Source organism: Canis lupus, chromosome 36 (assembly GCF_011100685.1).
Source record: "Canis lupus familiaris isolate Mischka breed German Shepherd chromosome 36, alternate assembly UU_Cfam_GSD_1.0, whole genome shotgun sequence".
Taxonomy (NCBI): domain Eukaryota; kingdom Metazoa; phylum Chordata; class Mammalia; order Carnivora; family Canidae; genus Canis; species Canis lupus.
This window is the reverse complement of record NC_049257.1, coordinates 14,038,702-14,057,700: the sequence shown is the minus strand read 5'-3', so window position 1 is coordinate 14,057,700 and position 18,999 is coordinate 14,038,702. Positions and strand designations below refer to the sequence as shown.

Here is an 18,999-nt window from a genome sequence, read left to right as displayed (position 1 = left end):
ACTGGAACTCTATTTCTTGCAGGAAGGGCATGTTTCCAGCTGAATCCTCCTAGGTAGAGACAGCAAAGGCCAGGACAGGGGAATTATTTCCTTTCTTATAGTCTGTGCCTGCTTAGCTGATAACATTAGCTTTGAATCCAGTTTTCTAGGGGTGAAAACCAAAGGGTGTCAGGGAAAAGGGCCTGGGAGTGCAGTATATGACTGCAGTAGGGTGGGGTGGGAGATGTTAAAGGGATGAGGGGGGGGTGGTCTGAGAAGGCCTTGGAAGACATTAGGAAAAGTGGTCCCAACACAAATCTGTTCTTTTGAATTCATTCTCAAGCTGTGAGCTCTGTCTTCTTGCCTTCTAGATTTCTTCTAGAAATACAGAGGAAATTTTTTCTCCTGCCCCACTATACCCATCCCAATCAGGAAAGCCTCTTTTCTGAATTTTGGCATTTTGAGAGCTGTTAACCCCCAAAGCAAAAATTGCAAATTTCTGTTGACTTGTTAGTTTATGAGATATTTGAAGAATATATAATATTTTACATATTTCCTGTAAAAATTGGGTAACTATAGAAAATTTCCAGCTTCCAGCTTCTTTTTAAAAACTGAAAGATCACCTTCCACCATCTCCCATTTTATTCCAGGTGCTTTTCATTGCTTTAAGCTCTGGGATGGGCCTCTAGAGATGTTTGAGTTTGCAAGTCTGGCCTAAAAGAATTCCTGCTTGTGAACTGAGCAGTAAAACACACAAACACACTGCCCTCTGCCACCCTGAGGCAGGCCTTCTGTGCATGGTGATGCAGGTGATCAACTAGAGGATGTCCCTCGCACCTTCACCTGTACAGCACCGGAGCGCTCTGTCACCACATTTATCACTCAGTATCCACTCACTCATTTGCTCATTAGTTTTGCACATGTTGAATATGGATAGAGGATGTAGAAGCAAACAGACAATTGTATCTTTCTCACGGTGTCTGAAGCATGAGTGACATGCATGCTTGATACAGAATGATGTTTATATCACTAATCATTGCCTTTTGCACTCTTATCATAGATCCAGAAAATGTTAGCTTTGCAAGAACTCAACCCAATCTGGTGATCTTTCAAGCCCCCCCCCCCCCCCCCCCCCCCGCCGCTCCTCTTTGTTTCTTTTCAAGAAGTCTTTTTTCGCAAACAAGTTTTTGAAAAAGGGGAAATTGTAGTTAAAGCAGGGTTTGGACATGTGAACACCCCTGGTTCAATTCTCCCATCACCGTTTTGACTTGACATACAACACACTTGAAAACTGTTGGTCTCTCCAAGCCCCCATTCCCAGACAAATCAAGGCTGCTCTGTTCTTTACTAGCAGAACTAGGGCTGCCCCCCACCCACACACACACAATGCCTGTCTCCTAGGCTGTCATACCAACCACCCCACACTCCTGCTCTACCCGGGTGTCTACTCTATTGCAGGGTGATCTCTTCAGTTGTGCTGAGCGCGACAGCTCTTGGAAGAGCCTCCTCTTACACCCCCAGTTATGCCAAAGCTAAAATATCAGCTGCACGCTTTTTTCAACTGCTGGATCGACAACCCCCAATCAAGGTGTACAGTAGTGCAGGTGAAAAGTGGGTAAGTACTGAGGGGGGTGAGGGGTAGTGTGGGAGGGCTGTGCATGCGTGTGTATGTACAGCCCATTGGGGAGGGATGTCCATAGGATACCACTTAGCTTTCAAATTCCTGCAGTCTATGGGTTCGTTCATATGCACTCAGAAAGCACAGACAGTAGATTTATAAGTGTAAAGGAATGAAGTAAATTAGTATTAAAATTATTCATAAAACTGGCATTTGAATAAGGCAATGATATTCAGTGAATGCTAAATTCTGTGTAATGTAAAACACACTTAGTTCCAGAATGAATGAAATGTGGATGGATGAACGAATGGATGATGAATGAAGGCTGGGTGTCTTTTGAGACCTACCTGACCACCATGTTTTCTACTAATGTTCTGGTACAGGATGTAGAAAAAACAGTCCTTCCTGTCCGATAATATTGATTTAGTTCATGTTTACCTAGGCTCAAGTTTTAGCTCATGTGGACTCCCAGAAAACTAATTCAATCTCTACAAAATATCTTTTCTTCTGATAGTCCTCACAGGTGTTTTTTTTAAATCTTCCCCGCCTATTTTTTTAAATATCTCAGAGCCAAACAAAACTAAACCCTAGGAAAACTGAACGAAATTCAGAAATCTTTGTAAATTGGTCAAGCGACCTGTTCCTCCTGTTGTTATTAAATACTATCCTCTTGATAATTCGTAATTCAGATAGCACAACCTTTGCAATACAGGCTGCAAGTAACTTTCTGAATTATTTGAAGTGTAATGCTATTATTTGAAATCTTTAGGGGGAGCAGAACTATAGGGTTTTGAACAGTTACTGGCTTCTGTGATGGAACCATTTCTTCTAGTTGGTCTTTTCATTCAGAATGTCAAAGAATGGGTGACAAGGAAATCCCTCTAGGTGAGAATGAGAATAAGAGGTCACATATCTTACATTTCACTGCTCAAACCTCCCTGTAGTCTACACCTGCCAGAACGGGGAACAGAATGCCATTTCATCAAGCAGCTATCTTTAGACTTGCTCTATGGCAGTGTGCTGTTGAAGATATCTTAAGCAAGGACCTAAAACTCAGATTCAGGCGCGTTTTCAGTATTCTAGGTTCTAGTAGAACACTGTTCTACTGTTACATATAGTAGGAACATATGTAAGCCCCATCTTCCCCTCCACAGGACAACTTCCAGGGCCAGGTTGACTTTGTCGACTGTAAATTTACATATCCTTCTCGACCTGATACGCAAGTTCTGAATGGTCTCTCGGTATCCGTTCGTCCAGGCCAAACGCTGGCCTTTGTGGGAAGCAGTGGATGTGGCAAAAGCACGAGTATTCAGCTGTTGGAACGTTTCTATGATCCTGACCAAGGGAAGGTGGTAAGCAATGTGAATGCTCTGGAGAATTCCGCTTGCTGCAGAGTGTCTCCAGCCCTTTCAAAGTAGTTTCAAGATCACGCCTTGCCAGACTCACTGGAAAGTTCTTGCCTTGGACACTTACCCCTACGGGTATTGTCCAGTTCCAGTCATTTGCTGGTTGACCTGATTCTACCTCTCACTTTGTAATATCGTACTCTTCCCGGTTCCAGATGGTCTGCTGACCAGTTAAGGAAAACTGGGCACACTGCAAAGCTGAAGATGAGTGTGTTTAACAGGAGCGTTCATGTATCTGTAAATGGAGCAGAAAGTGCAAACTAATCAGGAAACTGATGACCTCGAATGGAAAAACTGAGTGGGGTGATAAGGAACGCAATGATAAATAAGCAAGAGAAGGGGTTTCGTACGACAAATCTGACATAATCCTGGTTCGAGAAGCTTAGGTCTAAATGATATAAAGAACTCAAATCAGTAGTTATTGTGCCATAAAGCTTTGGCAGGGAGATTTGAAAAATTGGTGAATTGCTTATTTTCCAGAGCATTTCTTTCTCCTTTCTTTCCTTCTTCTTTTCTTTCTTTCCAAATAACATGCAGAGGAAAACAAAATAAAACAGGAAAGATTTGTAATAAAAAGCAACCTCTTATTCTTACCCTTACCCTTCTCACCGCTCCCCCATTTCTCTGCTCAAAGACAACTATTTTTACCTACTTGATGTTTTTAGATCCTTCAATGATTACTTCAATGTCTCTAAATAATATGATTATGCTGCTGTTTCACGATTTAACAAATTTAGACTCTCTGTTGACTTATTCTCAAGAGATGGAAATTTAGCTTACCCTTCCCACTCCTCCTGTTTTTACGCACCTCCTCCCAGTATGGATGTATAACTTTAGAAAGTTTCTCTGTTTGTAAGTTTAATCAATATAATTCTGTTTCTGTTCCACCACCTACAGATAGCATCCCTTGAATTCTCATTTTCTAAGATGAGAATAGTAGCAATTCTATGTTTATTTTCACCTCTTCTTCCCTCCTTTTATTTCTCTGGTACTAATAACAGTACTTTTCTATTACCAAAATGCAAAACACGACCATTCTGTTTATAATATTTATGATCTTTCATGTTTTCACTCTCGACTGATTCTAAAAGTTAAAAATCAACTGCCAACTTTTGTTATGATTATGTAATATTGTTCATCCCATAGCCAAGTGGTGAGGTACATCAGCATTGCATTTTCTTTCTGGAGGGGAAGGCTTTCTGAAAGACTTTCTTTTTTCTTGCATCCCCTGGCTTTATAAAATCTCTACATTCTTCCAATGTCTCTATCCTGCTACCTTTTTCTGAGGGACCTGCTTCTGTCTCTCTTGCCTGTCACTGCCTGGACTAATTACAACCTGTGGCTGCTGAACACTTGTCACCCTGTGAGTTTCCTGCATGTTTTCTTGGATTAGATCCATTATTTCCTAGTTCCCATACCTTCCTCTTTTGGGGCTTTCATTTTCATTTTGTTGGAATGTGTGCACCAGTAGTTTTCTAAGAAATGATTCAGAGGCATAGGTCTGAGAATGTTTTATTCTGCTCCACACCTGACTGTTTAATCCTAATATTTTGAAAAAGGCCTTTTCGAGTTCCCTGGGTAGTAGAATCTTCATTGCAATGAGGACAGGTCACATTATGATGAGAAAAGCTGAAAGAAACTCAAAGGAGGCAACTAAAGATTCCCTTGCCTAAGCCAAAGCAAAGAAACAAGTGAACGGATATTGGTAGAATCCAGGAAATTATGCAAATAAAGAGTAAGAGTTGATTATACATAGTTTATAATTACTTTGTTATTAATTTTAGGCACCTGTTTACAAGTACATAGTGATTGATGAATCTAGAAAGCACATTGCACTGGGCTCTGATTTCTGCAAAGGAGAGGGTCTGGTTTTCCAAAAGGTCAGATTATCCTGTTATCACCCCAGGTAGATTGCGAACCATGAGACATACAGGGACCGAATCCTCCACGTTTGACCTTTCCAACAATAACATATACATTAAGTATATTTCTCTCACTGTGCACAGTGCCTGTTCTGGTCATAGGGAGGAAGCAATGCCCATGAAGAAATCAGCATGATTCCTTAAATCTCATAAATGCAATATATTTTGTTATAGCATTGTAAAACATTTCTAAACCTTTTTCAGGTAAGAAAAATACCACCTTTTATACAATTTTAAAATATTGTCTTTGCTCTTAAGGAAGCTACCAAATGTAGCTTTCAACAGTGTCAACATTTCATTCCTGTGATATGCAGTACTGTGTTCGGTAGGCCCTGTGGTAGATTCTAAGGAGCATGAAGCATGTCTTCTGTCTTTTAGGAGCTTACAATACTAGCTCATGTACAATAATTAGCAAACAGCTCCAGTATTTAATGAGGTATTAAATTGTGCTTTGCAATCTATAAGTACTATGGAAAATGAGAAGAGGAAGATGAGCCAGGGCTAATTGTTGAGGAATACCCTACTTTTTCTCCCTCTGGTGTTTGCTTTTTCCATTGCTGAGAATTTATCTAAAATATACTATGTTCACAGCATTTAACATCATCTTTTTCTGAAATCATAAGGCCAAACATTTTGCAGTAGTATGTTAAACATACTGTCCCTTTACTATTTTAAGGCTTTTAAGTGAAACAACTCAAATGGTAGATATTTGAATTCCTGTACTTGTGTCTAACTACCCCACAGATGAACACAGAGATTATTTTTTTCCTTATATAGCAGACAAAAGACTGCCTAGCATGGCGCCCTTGTGGCAGGAAATTCAATATATGTTTGTTGACTGACTAAGTGAATAAATGTACTCCTTTCTTAGTTGGGTCTATTATCTCATGTTAGTTCCAGTAAAATCAAGGAAATAGCTTTGATTCTTATATTGTCCAATAGCTTTACATAGAAAAAATTGTTTCATAACCTGTGAAGTCTCAAAATTGAGCAATTCTTCATACTTGTAGGGTCTGTGCTGCACCAAAGTATAAGGGGAAATTTTTTTAACAAAATACTATCTCAAGTGCCTTTCTCATTTGGACTACCTATAAAACTAGAATATGGGAAACAAATAAACAAAACCACAATCTGATTATAACTTTGACACCACTCCTGACATGCATTACCTCCAGAGGTCAAAGACAACCTAACATATTTATAAGATTCCTGAGATTTTTATCTCGTAAGCAAAGCAAATATCTTGTATAATACTGCCTCTAGAATATGAACTTTTCTCATGGCTGGAATTCTAAAACTTAATGCTCTGTTTGTCACCTCTCTTGGCAGATGATAGATGGGCATGACAGCAGAAAAGTCAATGTCCAGTTTCTCCGTTCGAACATTGGGATTGTTTCCCAGGAACCAGTGTTGTTTGCCTGTAGCATAATGGACAATATCAAGTATGGAGACAACACCAGAGAAATTCCCATGGAAAAAGTCATAGAAGCCGCAAAGCAAGCACAGCTGCATGACTTTGTCATGTCACTCCCAGAGGTGAGGACTAGGTCAGAATCTTTCCCAATGGGAGATGGGGATGGATAGAGGTAGAATGGCCAAAAAGGATTATGACTATGGCTCAAGGAAAGGGTCAAAGGCAACACAGGTCATTTCCTGGTGCCCTGAGATTGTCTCTGTCCTTTAAGCAAAATAAATGTCAGCATACTCTTTAGCTTTGCAAAGTATTGTATTATCCAGTGCAAAGGATGCCATGGAACTTATTGTACATAAAGCAGCACTACACTGAGCATTAGTATAGCGTGGTGGGAAGCAATCCTGAGACGTGGAGCAGCTCTAGGTTTGAACCCAAACTCTGCCACTTACTGTGTAACTTTGGGACAATTACTTATCTTTTCTATACTTGATCATCGGCAAAATGCAAAAAATAACATTAAAATGTAAGAATATGCATAATAGCCATACAAAGAAAGCTGCTGCTATTCTTATGGCCATCATCATGATTGCATTATTTGGCAGCATATCTTGTGCGTGGTGGGGGTAAGTTGCATCTGCTTTGGAGCTTCTCACTCCTCCAGAGCCAAGTCTGAACTTAGTACAATATCAACTCTGCGTTTTTCCATCCACCAAAAGCCTCTTAGTGGTTGATCACAAAGAAAATTAACACATGAAAACGAAATTTTAGGAACCAAACTTTTAATCTTTTCCTCTTCTTTTAAATACCACTGGAAAATTACTTTTCTTTGTAAATGATTATGTTTATAAATTTTGTGCTGTTTGTGGTGGGCTTTAGATTCGTACCTAGATTCGCACCTAGGCTTGTGATCCAGAATGATGCCTTCTCAATAAGAGGATGGACCAGAAGATCTCTCAAAGGGCCCTTGCATTCGTACTGTCATTCCATCTTGGAAAGATCTTCCAGACAGTAATTTGGAAATCAGGGAATCTTAAATCAGAGAGATCTCACAGACAGGGAGAAAGAAAAAAAATACAAAACTAAAATACATGCAGAGAAGGGGATATAAAATCCCCTAGTTTCCCAACAAACATTATATTTTTCCTATATTCCTAAATGGATTTGACATCCTTTAGAGAAGGATTTATTTATCATTCCCAAGTTTAAAAGAGAAAAAAATTGTTTAAATCCATAGAGAGGTCATTGATGTGGGGTCTCCATACAGCATAGGGGCAATGACTGTTTCTGGGTCTCAAACTTACCATACTGTTTCCAGAAATATGAAACTAATGTTGGGTCCCAAGGGTCTCAACTATCTCGAGGAGAGAAACAACGTATTGCTATTGCTCGGGCCATTGTACGAAATCCTAAAATCTTGCTACTAGATGAAGCTACTTCTGCCCTAGACACAGAAAGTGAAAAGGTATGTATTGATTTTCTAATGTCTTAGATCATTATAAATGAATCTTTTGCTGTAATATATGCCCTTATAAGATGACACTATTTTCAATTTTCTGATTCATTGACAGTATAAATGGCCACTATTAGTGGAACAAAAAGACAATAATCTAGAGGAAGTGAGTCAAAATAGGGTGTTTCAAATAAAAAATATATTTTAACTTTAAAATAAGAATTGCTTTTAAGATACACTTTTTAAGAGTATATTCCAAAGGTAGCTTTCTTAAGTGAAATAAAGTAATCTAGGTCATCTGTTAGGTGTTTCATATTTTATAATTTCAACATTACATGGCAGAGCTTGTAGACAGCATACAACACTAAGTAAAAGATGGTATCTGATGCACAGCTTGCATGAAACGAAATGCAATTGTGTAAGACAAAATTATGAAATTTACCATTTATAATTAACACCTTAAAAATCAGGATTCATTTGGAGAAAACTAATATGTCCGCAATGAAGAACTGTATCAGTAATGACCCGTTAACTGCTACCTTACCTAACGGTTTCTCTGGTTTCATTTTTGTCAACCAGACTATCAAGCATTGTAAAATTACACAGTGACCTCTAGTTTGGTTCAGTCCTGCTTCACTAAAATTTCTCAGCCTGTAGAGGGTAATTGAAATCATTGATGCATTGCAGTCAGCAAATACTTATGTAATCCTCTCTCTCTTGTCAAGCTTTTGGGTTTAACCCCTGGATATAGTAATGTTACTCAAGTAGTGTTAAGCAGAATTCTTGCAATGCTGGACCAAGGAACCAACATGTGTCTTTACATCAACTTTCCACCTTGTCTTTACAGACGGTGCAGGTTGCCCTGGACAAAGCCAGAGAAGGTCGGACCTGCATTGTCATCGCTCATCGTTTGTCTACCATCCAAAACTCAGATATCATTGCTGTCATGTCACAGGGGATAGTGATTGAAAAGGGGACCCATGAAGAACTGATGGCCCAGAAAGGAGCGTACTACAAACTAGTTACCACAGGAGCCCCCATCAGTTGACCTGACTTAAGAATTTCATATACAAATGATACACCAATTACAGGAGTGCCATGGTTTTTTTTTTTCTTCAAGGAGAAATGATATTTTGCTTTTACAGACATTATCATATGTTGGGATACAGGCTAATTTCTAAAGACCTTCAATAATAATTTAATTTTAAAAATCTGTATATAGAACATGAAAGAAACTAGGGTTAGTGTGAGTGAAATTCCAGTGTCAAGCAGACGCTCAGCTATTACCCAGTGGCTTTCTCCATCCAGAAGCTAGTCCCAATTACTATTTGGGAATTAACAAGAAGTCATAGAGTAAATGAGACTTTGAATTCCTTAAGGGCAGAGGATTATCCTTTGCATATTTGAAACTTCAGTGTTCACAGAGCCTAGTGCACTTATAATAAGCACTCAATGAATGTTTATCAAACTGGACCAAGGTCATATGAGAAAAGACCAGGAGGACTGACAACCATCTATTTCTTGACTTAGGTTTTCTTGCAAGTGAAAGCAGATCCATTCATCTCTAAAGATGGGGATTGGAAAAGGAGGACTTTAATACTCTGAATGCTCTCAGGCTGGGAAAGGCAGAAAGGAGCAAGTATTTGTAAGGACTTACCAGTTAGGAATGTGGATTTATAGATTCAGGGTATAGGAAGTGGGTGGAGAAGTCACCACTTACAGGACTAGAATCTGCCAATGTGGCTTTTTTGTATAAAACCAAATGAAGCTACAAAAGGTAAAATGCACTATTTTCATTTCATGAATAGACATTGGAGAAACAAAGGACAGCAATCTGGGATAAAGGCTCTATCCCAGATCTTTAATCCTTGTCACCACCCTCCACTTCTATTGCCTGTATGAAAACAGAAGTACACACCCCGCTCCTGAAGTAGGATGGCTGGCATTCTCTAAATGTCTAGCAAAAGACTGGATGGGGAAGCTCACTGAGAAGCTTGGACTTAGAGACACTAGTCACATTTGAATGGGTAGCTAACATACAGGAGACAAGGAGATTGAATGGAAAGCTATATATGAACAGAAAAAAATTCCAGCCCCCTCCTTCTCTAGCAGGAGATTTTAGGAGTAGCCTCTGGAGAAACTGGCTAATTCAAGAAAAGAGACCAATCAGACCAATTCCTGAGATACTCCAAAGAAACTCCCCAACCAGATAACTCTACTGTGAAGCCCCACCAACCAACATGTACCCACTGGCTTTCCAGTGTCTCATTTTCCATATGAATAGACCATCAAGAATCACCAGGCACTGAGGAAATATTGTAACACAAAAAGCAAAATGACAACAATAGAATGCCCAGAACAAGGGTGTTAGAGGTAACAGAGCCAACGCAAAGATTCAGAAAACATTCAAAGAATGCTAACAAATTTACATAATGAGATGAGAAGATATTCCTATCTATTTAAATAAAAACAAGAGTTCATAAAAACGAACATACCAAAAAAAAAAAAAAAACAAGAAAGAGCTCTTGATAACAGAAATGAAAAATTCAGTAGCAGTTCCTATCACATTGTCCTACTATCAAGATGTCTTTCTATTCTCTCTCTTTCTCAAATGCACTTAGAGCATAGATTTTTTTTTCCTCCCATGGCCAACAATTGAAATTCTGCCTACAAATTAAGCCTAAGCTCTTGCATATTGAGGTATGTTATTTATGTGTCTGTCCGGTGTTTCCTAGTAAATAACCATAAACATGGTTTAGCAAGTTAACTGGTTAGATCAGAAGAATTGATGGTTGCCAACTCAGGGAGGGAGAGGGTGGAGGACAGTACTCTAGGTAAGTCATAAAAAATGGCAGGGACAAGTACATTACAGAATAAAGATGCCTGCAAGAAGGAATTAAATTTTGCAGTATGCATGTGCTCATCCTGTAATATTGAAGAAAGAAGACCAAAATCCATTTGTGTAAGTGTGCATTTCAAAGAAGAACATAAGCTCTGTGCCGGGAGGCTGCCAGTTTCCTGGAGTGGAATGTGTGGGGTGTGAAAAATGAATGCATAAGAATTATTTTCAAATAAGGTACTTGAAAGTTATTGATGAGTGGGAAAGGTTGCCGACAGAGGGTTTGAAAGAATGTGGGAAAACAATTGTCTCTTGAGGCTCAGTGACAAGGCGAAGGACTATAACCTTAAAAATATAGAAGTACAAAAAAAAATATAGAAGTACATAAAGTTGCAAATTTATTTTACAACATCAGGGAGTACCAATGTTTCTGTATCTATCCCACATCCTATATCACTAGCAAGATTTGGTCTCTGCAAATTTTACATTATTAGTGTTTCTCAGATAACAGGGGTACTTGCATTCTCTGTTCTGTCTGACACTTATCTCAAGTCTTTCTGTAATTTCTAATGTTTTCAGGATGGATTCATGCTATGATCAAACTAATCCCATAGCCCTGAATAATAAAAAAGTTTACAGGAGAAAAAAAAAAAGAAGGATTAGAAGATAAAGTTGGGGAAATTTCCCTGAAGGTAGGACAAAAATATAGAGCCAAAAAGTAGAAAAAAAAGAAAAAGAGAAATTTTAGAGGAACAACCTAGGAGGTATAATAATTAGCTAATTGCTGTTCCAGAAAGATTAGAGGGGAGTAGATTATTAAAGAGTCCAAAGATAGTTCCTATAACTAAAGGATATGAATTTTCAACCTGAAAGGATTCAACAAGTATTGAATATAATAAATAAGTAAAGATCCTCCGTGGGCACACTACTATACAATTTTAGAAAACTGGCCAAAGAAGATACTCAAATTTTCCAGGAGAGGGGGGAACATGGTACATATAATAAAGAATCATAATGACATAGGATCTCTTGACAGTAACACTAAAAGTCAGAAGATGTAAACATTTGCCTTCAAAATTCTAGGGAAAATTATTCCATATCCAGAAAACTATTCTGAAGAATGAGAGAAGTCTAAAGAAACTCTCAATCATGTAAGGTTTCAAAACTTTCCCTCCCCATACATCTTTTCTCAGGAAGCCACAGGAGGGTTTTCCTAAAACAAAAGTAAATGAAGAGAGAGGAAGATATGGGACCTAGGAAACAGGTGATGTAACTCAAGAATGAGGTGATGGGAATGTCCAGGATGATTAGGAGGAAAAATCCCAGGATAACTGGTCTGCTAGAGAGAGTGAGTGGCCAGCCCAGACTGAAACAAGGAACTCAGGTTCCATGACAGATGTCTTTAGGAAAAACATGATGCTGCTAGACTGTGTAACATTCCCCCTGCCAGAGTTTTCTGGTGAATTAGTGATGCATATACAGAAAGACAAACAGATATGAAGAGAGACAGAGAAAGAGAGAGAGGATTATTAGCTATTAGCTCTGGAGTGAAAGAAAGCTTATACATGAAAGGAAATATATTCATATTACACTGCACGACCCACTGAGAATGTTATTTGCAAAGCCATGTCAATGTTAATGCTGAATGCTGATCTCAACCCAAATTAGAGACAGGTTATGGAAAGGGAGAGAAGACGTGGAGAAGATTTGCATGGGGATAGGATATGGGTGTATTCCTCATATTTCCTGGTAGAAATTAAACAGTTAAAAATTTAAACAAATACCAATAAAACATATTACTTTAAGAGAGGAAGGTAAACATAATCTTATATGTCAATTATATTTTAATAAAGCTAGAAAAAAATTACAATTTTTTCAAAAGATGAAAGTAAATACCAAAAGAAACTGCAGAAAGATTTATGCGCATGTATATCTTTAATTTAAAAATAAAGTTAAAAAATTTAAAACAAAAGGAGAAAAATGTAGCACAGGGGCACAATAATTAAAACAGTAGATACCAAAAATGGATTTGAAAGCCACATAACAGGATAAGAGAGTCCAGAAATAGATTCACCAGGAATTCCATTTCTCATAGTTTATTTTAAATTTCTAATCACAAAAGTGAGCATGGTTGTCTCTTTCTGCGTTACTCAGAATTACTTGGAAACAATCTAAAAGTTCAAAAAAAAGAGGTAGAAAAGGTAAAATTAGTTGAGACACATATATACAGTGATGTTTACCATGTTTACCATGAAGCCAATAAAATGATATTGACCTATGTGTATTGTTTTTGCGGAATGTTGTCCATTATATGTTGTATAGAAGTGAGTTTCTAATCATTATAGGGGTATGATGCCATCTGTCTACCTCTTTCTCTCTCCTCTTTACACACACACACACCTCACACCTTACCAATCTGTTATGTGTATCGATGTCTGTGTTTATATGTACCTATATGTGCAAAGGTATACTTGGAAGGATATCTACCAAAATTTTGATAGCCTTTATTTCCGGCCATTCATCCTCTAAGTGGCCAGAGCTCCCTGCACATACTAAATGTCTATGGTCCTTGAAGACAGGCACTATGTAGTTCCTAATATCCCCAGTGCTTTACTTAGTACTTGGTGTATGGTGATGGCTCAATACATCTTGGTGGAATGATCATTTTAGATGTATACAAGTAGTCAACAATTTGTGAGCCCCATGGAGCAAGACAACATAGCCCCATGTTAGAGCAGTGTCTTCCAATAAAAATATGAGTCACAAATACAAATACATCTGTAATTTTAAATTTTCTAGTCACATTAAAGTAGAAAGAAACAGGTGAAATCAATGTTACTAATATGTTTCATTTAACCCAATATATACAAAACATTATCACATATAATCAATATAAGAATTATTAATAAGATAGTTTCTTTTATCATATTAAATATTCAAAATCTGGTGTGTATTTATACTTACAGCATAGCTCTGACTAGCCACTTGTCAAGTTCTAGAAGCTACCTGTGACTAGAAGCTACTATATTGGAAAGACAGGGATAGAATATCCAGTTTCATGTATTTCCTGGTCTGAGCCTCCATTGTCCCTATGTGATTTGAGTCTTATAAAAACATGAGTCCAGCTTCTCCCTTGGAACATGTTCTTATACTATACTCAGAAACTTTGTAAAACTTGCTAGATTAAAGATCATGACTCATTTGGACTAACCAGCATCATATCATGATAGAATCTGGTAAAATCAAACATTCTGATGTCAGAGTTAGGAAGAGAGTTACATTGGCCCTTATCGGAATGTTTAAGATTGTTTACATCATTTTTTTTTTTTAGTTTTATTTATTTATTCATAGAGACAGAGAGAGAGAGAGAGAGTCCCGGGGTCATGCCCTGGGCTGCAGGTGGCGCTAAACCACTGAGCCCCCAGGTGCCTCCCTCCGGTGCGCAGGTGTCCGTGCACGGGTGTTGGAGGAGGGGAGCTCTGCACGGGCGCCGCCTCCTCTGCCGACGTGCATGTTGCTGCACACGCAGGTGGTCTATCTGCGGTGGGAAGACACATGTCAGAGTGCAGAGCGTGCAGTTGGGAGACACGCGGCAGGGGTGAGGGAGAAGGGAAGTGAGCGGGCACTAACACTGACCATTATGTTGATACCAATCCTACTGAGCGGCTCTGCCAACACGACGTTGGAAGGGCAAGCAGAAAATCTAGTAAAAAGTGTCCCGCAGGCACGAGTGATGGTCTGCCCGACAAGCCACATCTCCTCCCAGCTTGCAGGCAGAGTTTGGCCCATCCTTGTTCTACATGGACCCAGAAAATTCTGATGAGGCCAGGTTCACCTCCATGCTCTGTTTCCCAGTAAGACTTAGGCGTTTATAGGACCTAGTAGGGTCCTTCTATATCAGAATCCCTAGGAAAATGGGGATCTACCTGCCTATGATTTTGCGTTGTTTATATAGGTGGCTTTGTGAGCTGTGTTAGGATAGGGCTGCTTCAGGATGTCTGGAAAAGATGATTGGGGCCTCAGAGGAAGATGCATGGGAAGAAGCGGTCTCCCTGCAATGGGGGACGTTGGCGTGTGTGGTTTTGTTCTTGCCGCACACATGCACACGTACGCACCCAAGACTTGCTGGGCATAGAGTCTGAGCATGCTAAAACTGAGCATGGAGAGCAACAGTGCCCTTGTTGTATGAGCTGATGGTTAATCAACTGTGGAGACTCCATATATACCAGGACACTTTATTAAGGGGCGTGGCAAATTTATGTGAGCTAATACATTTTCCTTATAAATGACTTCTTCTGGACTTGAGTTTCCTGAAATTTAAAGCCACAGTTCTCTCAATATGTAATGGAATGGCATCGTAGACCTACCCAATTGAGAAATTACATAAAAAAGGGTAAAATAGGTGAACCGAAGACTTGGTGACTTTGCCATGATTGGTTTCGGTGTTACTTATATGAATACAAGGTAAATTGCTGTAGATTTAGGGGTGAATGGAAAGTGCAAAGGTAAAATGTGGAAATTTAGACTTCTTGTTATTCCTCACACAAGTTTGGTTGTGAATGAAAAGATACTGGGGGCAAGCTAGAGGAAAGTTCTAGTCAAGGTATTTTGTTTTGGAGTCTAGATCACTTTGCTGTTATTTTTATTGTTGCAGGTTGTTAGTGGGATATCTAGTATGTGTCTGCGTGTTGGGAAAGATTCACTAAGAGCGGGAATGCTTGATGGGGATATAATCAGTGGAATAGAAAAGCAGGAAGGGATACCCTAGAAGGAGAGGTGGAGGGACTGACCTGCTCTCATAAATCTGCACCTTTGGATTATGTCCCTTTGACGCAGGGTTGTCATGGAACGACTCAAACTCTTCTCATTAGAACACTATTTTTTCCTCAAAGGGTTAGGGGTTTTGCCCCCATTTAATTGTCTTCTGCAATCAACACCACTCTGGCCATTGGTGGACACCTATGGAAGACCGTAAGCATCTCATGAAAATATTCTGGAGCGTCAGTGACTGATGAACACTGATGGAGACACCCAAGGTAAGCCACCCTACAGTTCTTCTCTTACCGTGTCCCCACCTGCTCACTCCACCAAACGTTGAAAGAGGACCCTCCAAATCTACATTAAGCCTTCTTTCAGGACTCATTCATGGATTTTCATGCTATCTTCCATTATTGGATACTGACCATTATGTTGATACCAATCCTACTGAACAACTCAAGGTGGAACTGTGCATATGCATCAGAAAGGGTGGAGGGCAAGGGTTACGGGAACTTCCTGGAATTTCATAGAAACTTTGGTCTGTGTATTCAGAGATAGATGTCTTTGTTAAAGCGTTCTTTACACTCACCATATGTTTAAGGTGATCTGTGAACCAAAAGGTAATTATGAATGATTAAAGTAGAAGAGGATCATCTCTACTTAAAAAAAAATGACACAAAATAACTGCAAAAAATGTCATTTGATCTAATCTCCTTGAGTTCTCTTCTCAAGACAAGTTTTTGTCTAATTTATAAAAACCTATTATGATTTTTTCCTATAAACAATTCTTATAAATAATTGGAGCAGCATGTTTCCAACTTATTTAGAGAAGAGATCCTGAGTCATTTGATACATCTCAAAATCGCGTGAGAGATGACCGCAAACCAGATATGCTATTATTTGAGAAAAAAGTAGAATAGACCTTTAAATCATTTTGTCTAGAAACACTTTCATATAGTCACTCTGAGTCTACTCTACATATGCTCTTAGGAAACTATTTCCATGAAAGGACACTTTGAATTTAGTAATGCATTCATGCATACAGTTTTTGGCAATTATACACTCATTTAAAAATGTATACCCTGGGATATTTTGATATTGTGTCCTGAAAGAGGAAAATACATGGGATCATAATTAGGTATAATTTGCCACATATTTATTCATGAATTAAATGTAAATTTCCTATTTTAAGAAAATACCAGAACATTCCCATCAGGTTAGTTTAGGATCCCACCTAATATTTCCAACTAAGGTCTGGAATTATAAATATCTCTTATGTATGCAGAATCTCTCTGTAATCAGGTCACATAAGTATGTTGGTGGAGATAAAAAAGTTTCAAATTTGGCTGCTGTTTCCAAACAGATTTTGAGATAAATTTACATATGCGTGCGTATCATTATAAAATAAGCATTTAGTCCATTTGTATTTGCTCTAAATTTCTAGATTGAGTGAATAATCTCACCTGCCTATAAGAGATGGGAGGTGAAAATAACTTAAATAAACTTTAAAATTCAATTCCAATTTCTTTCACACTGTGTTCAATTAAATGCCCAATTAATTTAAATGGATAGACTGTAAATAAAGCAGTGCACATGATTATCATCTAATTAGCACTGGCCAGCATTATAATGTGCTCATTAGTGAGTTGTCTGGTATCCTAAGGCTCATAATGAGTAATCAGAGTACACGAGATTGGCATGTAGCTGTCTGGATGCAACTACTCAACCCGATAAATCAGCACCAAGACAGAATGTGCAGTAGAAAAAGGGAAAAGAATGCATGGCTGGTGAATTGGCAGTTCTCTCCTTTGTATGATTCAGGTACAGCTCCAACTCTCAGATACAAAAAGATAAATTCAAGAATAAGAGATTGGCTGGAGATAGGAAGGGAAATGTTCACTCAAGGTGACCAAGAACAAGTCATTACAAATGATTACAGGAAAGAAACTATGCTGAATTTATTTGTCGAGAGTACGTATTTCTAATATACCAAGTACGGATTCAAAATAAGAGATGAGCAATGTTTTTTTAATAAAATTTCTTGGAAGGTGAAAATTCAATCAATCATTTAAATCTACCCCGTGATAACATTCACAAAGCATTTTATAATTGAGAAAGTCTTTTGCTCTCATAATTTTTGTATGTTATTATGAAACCAGTTAGCAGGCTGCAAGATAAGGAATGCAGCTGTAAGTTGCACTAACTGTTAAATATGTGAGAAGTTGCTATGGTGAGTATCGTAGGCTGGCTTACTTGACACCCGATTCTACATCCCTTTCCCCTGCTTGCCTCTGTTACAGAGGTTGGAAACTAGTCTCTACCTTTCCAGACTCTCTTGATGCTAGGAGAGGCCAGATGATACTGGTATGATTAGTGAAATACAAGCTCAAGTCTCTTTGGAGGCTGTTTCCAGAATAAAGCCTGGGTTGAAGAAAAGCTGTTTTCTTTCCTCATTTCTTCTCTCCTGGAGGCACAGCAGGCATGCTGGGGTCATCTGGTCAGAAGCCAAACACTATGGATGGCAGAGCAAGAAGACAGACTGATCCTGATTCCTGGACATCCTTGAGCAGCTGCTCCAGCCTACCCACCTCTAGCCAGTCTGCCACATGTGAAGAAGACACTTCTCATTTGTTTCAACCACTGAAGTATTTTGTGTAGTTGTATATGTTGCTGTTAACGATGGATGGACACAATCTTAATAGATAGCTATACCTCTGTTAATAAAAATATTGAAATGTGAGTACAAGTGATGTGATGTTGAAATAGTAACATGTGCTTAAATAACTTCAAAATATGACCTTGATATCTAGAGGTATTCCAAAAATATCACTTGAAAGAAAGAATTAATCACAGTCTTTTTTCAGTGTCACTGCAATGAAGAGGAGATATCACTGGATGGAATTCCTTGCAGCTCATTCCAGGGGTTTCTGAGAAGATTCCAGATACTCTGCTTTATTATGCTTCTAGTGAAGCAGACTTTCACTTAGAGACTTGCTGTTTTGTGGCCATGCTTTCTTGTCCTCTCACATGATTAAATTGTTGTTAGTCACGGAATGATCTGGATGCTACTGGCAAAATATAGCCAGACTCAAAAAGAAAGTGATTGAATAAAAGGATGAATCTGAAACAGGGTAGGTCGGAAGAGATGTGGAATAATGTTACCATATAATCTATAGCTAGATATAGTCTCAACCCAATTCTTCCAAGTCCACAGCCCAGTGACATCCCTGGTGTCCACCCAGAGCTACAACAGGCAAACCTAGAACCTGAAGATCTCTCACAGGGAAAGTTCTATGTTGAACTTACCCTTGCATCTCCGGCACATAATGGCACTTAATAAGTATTTGTCAGGTGGGTATGCAAGAGGATTCAAGAGAAAGTATAAGCATGGACAGAAGGGGTCCTCTTTGAGCTTGAGAAGATCTTAGGAGGTATTTGGAATAGTATCTCTAATTTTTCATTTAACATCAGAAATCTTGGCACCATATAACTTGGTGTTGGAATTGTGTCACATTCAAGAAGTACATTTCAACAGCCATAACGAGTTAAAAACTAAATTTTGTCATTACATCTTTGGGAGATCCATAACTAATCCACAACAAACCTACTAAAA

General features: G+C 38.6%; 1 protein-coding gene across 1 annotated transcript in view; it reads left to right on the top strand.

Moving 5' to 3' along the window:
* The window catches only part of ABCB11 (ATP binding cassette subfamily B member 11), a 76,890-nt gene extending 68,053 nt beyond the window's left edge, over nucleotides 1-8,837 (top strand). The window contains 5 exon segments of the mRNA NM_001143932.1: nucleotides 1,438-1,594; nucleotides 2,752-2,949; nucleotides 6,255-6,461; nucleotides 7,655-7,801; nucleotides 8,637-8,837. Of these exon segments, the coding sequence (NP_001137404.1) occupies nucleotides 1,438-1,594; nucleotides 2,752-2,949; nucleotides 6,255-6,461; nucleotides 7,655-7,801; nucleotides 8,637-8,837 (910 nt within the window).
* Nucleotides 8,838-18,999: the final 10,162 nt, after the last annotated feature.